This window comes from Clinocottus analis, unplaced genomic scaffold (assembly GCF_023055335.1).
Source record: "Clinocottus analis isolate CAN_PGR_092001 unplaced genomic scaffold, fCliAna1.0.p SCAF_16, whole genome shotgun sequence".
Lineage (NCBI taxonomy): Eukaryota > Metazoa > Chordata > Actinopteri > Perciformes > Cottidae > Clinocottus > Clinocottus analis.
This window is the reverse complement of record NW_027175887.1, coordinates 5,698,174-5,705,949: the sequence shown is the minus strand read 5'-3', so window position 1 is coordinate 5,705,949 and position 7,776 is coordinate 5,698,174. Positions and strand designations below refer to the sequence as shown.

The 7,776-nt window shown below is 43.4% G+C and overlaps 2 protein-coding genes across 3 annotated transcripts in view; both read right to left on the bottom strand.

The window, feature by feature from the left end:
• Nucleotides 1-1,717: 1,717 nt before the first annotated feature.
• Nucleotides 1,718-3,314, bottom strand: hcrt (hypocretin (orexin) neuropeptide precursor). Of its 2 annotated transcripts, none has more exons than XM_068579114.1 (2): nucleotides 3,231-3,314; nucleotides 1,718-2,258 (listed from the first exon to the last, which is right to left on the bottom strand). In XM_068579114.1, exons 1-2 carry the CDS (start codon nucleotides 3,312-3,314, stop codon nucleotides 1,884-1,886), a joined length of 459 nt encoding a protein of 152 aa, XP_068435215.1. In that variant the 3' UTR covers nucleotides 1,718-1,883. The 2 variants fall into 2 exon arrangements, with proteins under 2 accessions (XP_068435215.1, XP_068435216.1); XM_068579115.1 differs by having other exon boundaries at nucleotides 1,718-2,261; nucleotides 3,231-3,310.
• Nucleotides 3,315-4,735: 1,421 nt separating this feature from the next.
• The window catches only part of stat5a (signal transducer and activator of transcription 5a), a 112,216-nt gene continuing 109,175 nt past the window's right edge, over nucleotides 4,736-7,776 (bottom strand). The window contains 1 exon segment of the mRNA XM_068578343.1: nucleotides 4,736-6,649. Coding sequence (XP_068434444.1) covers nucleotides 6,203-6,649 — 447 coding nt within the window. The 3' untranslated portion in view covers nucleotides 4,736-6,202.

Below are 7,776 nucleotides of genomic sequence, written 5' to 3'. Positions count from 1 at the left end.
GTGTAACGCTATTGTGCACAATCACACAATCACACAATCACACGCCCACTAAGACCTGACATTTCATTAACGCATAGGTTATTACAATCTCTGCATTTAGCCGAGAAATGTCGTTCTGATCCCGACAAGAGTCGTTTTTGTGTGAGACTTTTTGAAACTAAGCAAACTATGTGCGGTAACATGTTGCTGAGCAGCGCTCCTCTTGTGTTGTGTCCTTATTGTGGCCTAAGTGTGGTGTATAGCGGAGCCGTAGAGTCACTATGAAGTAGTTGGGAAAGCAATAACGTCATCTCAGTCTGCAGATTTCCTCAACAGCTTCTCTTTCGTTTTCTACAACGCTCCTCCGTCAAAAAGGTGGAGTAGGAATGGTCTTTTAGCGCCATGAAGCTCTTTCATAAGAAAAACCCACTGAGCCCAAGCTGAGGCCCGGGGTCTCCACGAGGGGCAGAACATTGAAACTCAGTGACAAAGCAAAAAGTAAAAAGACATCTGATTATCTCCAATGTATTCAAATTTAAAGCCAGATTTAAGACAGAGGTGTAAAGTTTGTAATGAAATGAATAGTAGTACAAACTTCGCTTTAATAGATTGGATAACAAATAGAGGAATAGTTTTATGGAGAGAGGGCGTGTGAAACAAGCTTTTTGATGAATACCTACAGTATGAATGGTGATATTCATATTGCAGCACTCTTGCATTAAGAAGAGCAACGTGCTGAACTCCTCCGGGCTCAACACGTTGAACAAAAAAATCATTCAGCGAGTGTAAATGAGTACACAACTGTGCTGATAGATTTGTGCCACAGAGCCCCACTCACAGGGCCAAGTGCAAACAGAAGTGATGGTAAAACAATTTCTCTTTCATCTCTACGAAGCATGCACAAGGCATCCTATTGGATATCATCGGTATCAGTCCTCCTCTCACGCGTTTATCACATCACCCGAGTCCTGTATTTTTCTCTACTTCGGTAATATAACGGCATATATTGTCTAAAAGGAAGACAGGTATCTGCTGATTTTTTTTCTAGTAGCCTGTAAAATATGAGATGGAAATGTTTACCCACAGAATAAGAACTCAAGAGGAGCAACGTCGTGACAAGTGGGAGAGATGGATGATTTTACACGTCAGCAATAGAACAAGAAAAGATCACTTGAATGTCATGTTTTTGAGGGAGCACAGCCAACCAGACCTTTTTTGTTGTTGTTATTGTTTGTTTTTCATTTTTGCATATATGTTTTCTGTTTGCGCTGGAAAGGTAAAAATCAAGTATGAAAAGAAAAAGAGATGCCGGGCTTTGATTCAGAGTAAAGGGTTGGACAAAAATGATTGGAGTGGTTTTAGGGGGAGGAACTATTTGGGTGTAACTCTTTTTTTCGCCAGTAAATCTTACAATAAAGAAATGTAATATAAATATGTGATAAGAATTCACACTCCCCATGTCGCTCACAACAATCACACACTTTTGCCTTCAGCAAAAATAATACATTAATTACACGCTCTCTCATGTTTGAAAAATGGAGATAACAGAACCGTGTTTTGTTAGTTTAGTTTGGATCCTAGTCTTTTTTTAAAAATATATAAACATCAATATATAAGCAGTTTATTTTTAGACTGAATTGAAGCACTTTTTAAAGACATGTTGTCAGCTTTATACTTTTTATTACACCCCACACGCTTTCTATGTATGTACAATATCACAGATCTTCCTACTGTTATCTGACAGTGCACAGCACTTCACATTCAAAAAGGCACAGTTCAAAGAAAATCACAAATTCTTTACTTGAGCAGAAAATACACAGTTGGTGTCATGACACTCACCAGATAGGTGGCGTTCCCACCTGGATTTTAACAGAGTCTCAGAGGCTACTTTAACCATGAGGGGTTTAGCTTGAATCAGGGAGTGGCAATGTGATGGTTGACCCAGACTGAGCCATCCAGTCCATGTACTGCTCTCCATCCCGCTCTGCGATCCTCTTCCCCATCGTCAGGATCCCTGCTGCTTGGTTCCGGGAGCCTTGAAGGAGCTGGTGGAGTCGGCTCTGCAAGTTATGCTCGTCTTCATTTCGTTTGCCCAGAGTGAGGATGCCGGCGGCGGCGTCTCCCGGGAACGCTCCGGCAGCAAAGTTTTGGCTGCCGGAGCGGCACAGAAACGCAGAGAGGCGACAGGAGCGAGCTGGTTGTCTGCAGCATTCAGACACGGTGTGAGCGTCACAGGCCAGTTGAGACAGCAGCAGCATCAGGACCAGCAGCAGGACTTTCTGCTGGGAGAAAGAGATTAGTTACAAATACATATTATACATATTATAATTAGTACGCCCAAATAAACCCATGCAAGAACGTGACCTGCAGGCGTGAAAAGACACAGAAACAATTCTTTAAGAATTCTTCATCATTCCTTATAAATAGCTTATTGCACCATTATCTAAATGTCGCTGGTTAGATGTTATTGGATGGATAGACAAATTATAAGTATAATGAATGTGAATCACCGAATCTCCAATAAGATGATGCTGATATTTTTTATTGTTATGTCAAACCAGAACTTCTCGTCAAAGATATATAGAGTACTGTGCACAACTATTCATCTCTGCATAAAGGATATGAATCAGTGGACCTCCAATAATATCCTACTGACATTTATTCCACATATGCATGCTATAACACCTTGAGTCAGTGATATTATATAAATTAAATCATACCAATCTAACATAATGTTGTTTTTATTGTTAATTTCCGATCATCAATACTGTACAACCTTATTAATTATGTGGACATAGTCGTGCCTTCGCACTTTGCCGACATCCTAGAGAAGTTTGTCTAGTTTTATCGAAACAGAGACACAAAAACAAAGAACATGTAGCCTCGGCTCATTTAAAAAAACAACAATATGTCCTTAGATATGATACAAACACAAACAATGCGTAGACAATTTAAATTACAATGAGCTAGGTGAATCCGATCACATAAGTATAAGCCTGATGACCTTGTGAACTTGTAACTTCACAAGACAGTAACATGATGCCCAACTTAATAATTTTTATAAAAATGTATAAACGCCAAATGTATTAAAAACAAATAAAGCAAGTCAGCTAATTCAGCTAATTCTGTCTTGGTGAGGATCTAAAAACAAATGGCAAGTAGAAAGACTAAAAAACTTTAAATACCATGGATTTATAATGTCCAACAAATCGCTCACTACTCTTGGCAGAAGGAGGAAGAGGCTGCGTTACCCGGTTCGACGCGTCCATGCCAGCAGCTTTCTGGAAGTTGGTGAGGAACCACGGCATCTTCTGGCTCGTGTGAAGGGGAGTCATCTGATCTTCTGGTCTCCCCGGTGGAAAGATAGTATCTTTTATATTGTTTTTGTGGTGCCCACAGCCGACGGACGTCATTTGACCACCCACAGAAATGAATGACCCGATACCAGTAATTCTGCTCTTTGCTCATTTGAATGGTTGGTGTCGCGCTCGCTGCCCTTAATTAATATCCTGTGGCAGATCATCTCCAAGGCTCTACTTTTGATGAACTACAGGTATTTCTTTGTTGCCGCATGCCAAAGGTTTATGAAAACATACCGTTATGGTGACGGGAGAGGGACGGAAGTCAATTAGCTAATGTGTCCAACGAGATCTAAAATATAAATATGGAAAAAAAAGCCTAGACAGCCTTTCTTAGGGCTAATGGCACGCTTATTCAAAAGGATGGCTAATTAGGTTCTTTGGGCTTTGTTCTCTCGTACAATAGGCGCCATACTCACACAGCAAGATCAGTTTTGGCTTGATCCTTCACGGAGATATTACTAGTAGGGAGAACAGGGTTTATTTATGGGTCGATGAGCCCACAGCTAAAAACATCAAGCAGGATTATTTCAATTGGAAACAAGCACACCACGCTGCTCCCAAAAGATGCTTCATGGTAGAACACTGCCTCTCTCGTAAGTAACCATGACAGGATAACAAAATCACAAGAAAGCAATTATCGACTTTCCGATTGTTTTCATTCTGACGTCCTCGTTTACTTAATATCTGTTGCCATCTTATGGACAACAGGAAGCATTGCTGTAGACAAACCCATTTGTGAGGAAATAGATGGCTTCCTTCTCGTTTATTGATAAGAGAACAATTTTAGATCAAGAGAATTAAAGAGTGCATCAACAGCGATCAATGAAGCCTTTCAAAGGCATTATTGATCGCTGTAGATTTACTGTGAAAGCTGCTTTCAAAATGCTCTGCAGCATGACGGATGTCAGATTGAATACACACTCTCAGTCATTCTCAGAAACCTTTTTCAGTAAAATATCAATCCATTTCAAATGACACAGAAAACAATCCCACGCTTGGGGGGAAACTGAGCGATAGTTATATAAAGCTGTAACTCATAGGTTGTTTTATGATTTTTTTTTTCAAATAAAAGCCCCAAATTGCTGTATTTGGATGTATTGAACACCATAAGTAATATAAGTGAAATGTATGGTTTGGTACATGAGAAAATTCAAATAGCATTTAGTATACAGAGTCTTCTGTATACATTTACACATCTGAACAAAATCTCACATGTGTACCTTTTGTTATAACACCAACAGTATTCAAATAGCCCCAGTGGTTGCAGAGATACACCCTTTTTAGTTTGAGTATGCAATTTTCGAGCAGAGGCCTAAAAATAGTTGGGTTTATCCACATCTTCACGTATTCCTATTTAAGTCATGACGGGTAAATGAACAAGAGGAGACAGGATAAACAATGAAGCCAGTTTTAATGGGCCACTTAAAGGAGCTCTTACAGAATCCACACTCACTTTGCAGTGAAACACATGTTGGGTTATTGTTCGATCCTCGTGTTGTGGCATTTACCAGTAATCTATCGTCCCAGTCCCACATGCACTGGTTGTCCTGATCTGCACCACATTTCAACAGGTGTCAAATCACTGTATATGTGGAAGTAATGCTAAAAAAAAGAATCAGAATATCAATAGAACATACGACAATTACTATAATATCAATATCTGTGTCTAAAGAATTATTATATCAATATATGTTCCCTTCGTACATTTTACATACACTTTACATCTATATTCACTTTAATTTGTGTTTTTATTGACAGCAGTACCATGTTCCTGTTGACCTTTGACCTCTCAACAGGCAGGGTCAAATATTTCCAGTTGTGATTGGCTGGTGAGCTCCACCACTGACTGACGTGGGCCACCTCCACCCTGGGGACCAAAACACAGATTCACATAACGTCACACACACACACACACACACACAGCCCCTGGGGGGGAGACAAGGAGACCCTGTGGGGAGAGTCCAGGAACGCCGATGAACTTAAATCCTGTGGAATGACACTGAAGATGCGTGAGGCTCGATGGAGGTCGGCACCGGCAAGCGTTGCAAGAAGAGCATCAATGTGACTGACCCCATCAACAGCTGCTAGTTTGTTTTTCTATTTTGGCTTGAAAGCTTCCTGGTTTGTGCCGAACTCGAGCTCGGCCTAGTCGAGCCGCTCTACGTTGTGCACTCAAAATGAAGACGGCAGCCTCTTCGTCAAAAGGAGTGAGGGTTTGCGCTTAGCTTTACGTCGAAGATGGAAGAGTGCGAGCGTGACAAAATTAAAAGTACAAGACATGCTGAGGATTTTCTGGAAATGAAAAGGCAAATTTGTGGCAGAAAATGCCACCGTGAGGTAAAGCCTGTACCCACAGAGCTAGAGTACATAATGGAGGGGCGTGTAACTAGCACTTCCCAGAGAGAGACAGCGATATCTAACGGATCCAACGGCTTCACGCTTTCCCTATGCCGAGACACACAGCAGAGGTTTGTTACCGGCTGTTACCCTTTTGGTTTTTCACAAGAGAGAAGACAGAAGAGACCTACACTTGCAGATATCTTTTAAAATGCTTGATGGAGAAAAGCAAACATTCCTCTTTTCCATCTCGGTTAGAAATGTGTGATTGAAGTGTGAGGTCTCTCTCTCTTTTCTCCTCCGGCCCTCTGGCCAACTCAAACCTCGTCTCAGACTTGTGTCTCACTTCTAACGCGACGGGTCTTCCTCAGCGTCATCATTTCTTTAATCCTCTCAGCCAGTTCCTCCAACTCCTTTGCGTTACTGGCCTTCTGCATTTCTTCTACACCTTTCTGCTTCTGTATCTCTAACTCGCTCTCTCCGTCTCTCTTTGGGTAGGTTTCTCTGTGGGCACAGGCTGTGGGTCAGCAGGATCCGGCAGGATCGTCACTGACCATCCCTTTCTCGGGGAAGGCGTCCAGAGGCCCTGCCGCCCTCTGCTGCTGGCTCTGGAACTGAAACTGGAGCTGGGTCAGTGCTGGGGGTTGATTATAGGCCGGGGGGTTTAAAACAGTTTGAACCAGAGGATGAGCTGGTTGCTGGGGATGCTGCTGGGGAAGCGGATGGAGATAAGCCTGAGGTGCTGTCTGTGGTTGGGGCTGGGTTTGGGACTGGTGCAGTGGCGCAGGCTGTGGGTGCGTCTTGGCCTGAGGCTGTTGCTGCATCTGGACCGGCTGCAGCTGGTGGTGAGGATGCTGCTGCGGGGAAGCTGCTCCGTTCTTACTGAGACCACAGGACTGAGCGGCACAGTGGATCTGACGCAGAGTGTCCAGGGCCTCGCTCTTAGCGTGCTTCAGCAGGTCTGCCTGGCCCTGAGAGAGAGAGAGAGCGAGAAAGAGGCAGCTTTGTTAACAACGCTTGGTGACAAAAATAGGAGAAGCATCTTTGATACCCGTTCCCCGCAGGGCTGCTTCATCTTGCAGTCGATCAGAGTAAGACCATCGAGATCTGTGCTTTATTTTCTGGCCAGAGCTCTTTTGAAAAAGAGATTTTATTATTATAATGTTATATTGAAGAGCTGCACGGTGGTGTCGTGGCTAGCAGTGTTGCCTCACAGCAAGAGGGGGCAGGATTCACATCCCAGTCTGGGCAGTGCTTCTGTGTGGAGTTTGCATGTTCTCCCGTGTCAGCGTGGGTTCCCTCCAACTTCCTACCAAAGTCCAGCAACATGCAGCTTCGGTAATTGGACTCTAAATTACGCTTAGGTGTGAATATGAGCATCTGTCTCTATATGTGCTCAGAGATAAACTGGTGACCTGTCCAGGGTGAACCCTGCTTCCTCCCGATGTCACTGAGATCGTCTCTAGCGGTCTGTGATCCTAAATAGAAGAAGCGGTTTGGATGAGGGAATGGAATTGAAATTACATAAAAAATAAGTGAGGACAATTATGTAAAAGTTGCATACTTTTCACTGAGTGCACTGACATAGGAAATGCAGAGGGGGGCAGTATAAAGCCATCAGCTGGTTGCCAGCCAGCCAGTCCCACTGTTTCTCTCAGATGGTGAATAGTGCTGGCGATGATGCAATACTACATTTCTGCTCTTTATTTGGGAGCACCCCCAGAGACAAATCCATGCCATATGTGGAGGAAGTGGTCAGGACAGGCATCCTGCGAGCACTGTCAAGTCAATCCGGGGCCACTGCCATGGCTGCCTGCCACCTTAAGTTAGATTCTCCGCCATGTGGAAATGTGGTCGGGTCTTTTCCACAGGCGGAGTGAGCGAGAGGTGCTTATATTGTTGGAACGAGCCAAGAAAAAGATAGGAAAACTGACCACAAGCTTTTTAAGAACTCTCTCCACATCTAGAGTATTTCAATCCTTGACTCTTCCCCTCAGGCCTTGCAGCATCGCCTCGCACCCCTGTGTCCGACGCTTTCTTTACTCCACCTTCCCTCCAACATCTGTTCACAAACAAGTTGAAAGCAGTTCTCGTCGGT

Bases quoted from the DNA above. Each gene is read 5' to 3' on its own strand.
- hcrt (XM_068579114.1), bottom strand. From the start codon at position 3,314: ATGACTCCCCTTCACACGAGCCAGAAGATGCCGTGGTTCCTCACCAAC. The intron at 2,259-3,230 runs GTAACGCAGCCT...TTCTCCCAGCAG, and splicing joins GCATGGACGCGTCGAACCGG to AAAGTCCTGCTGCTGGTCCT.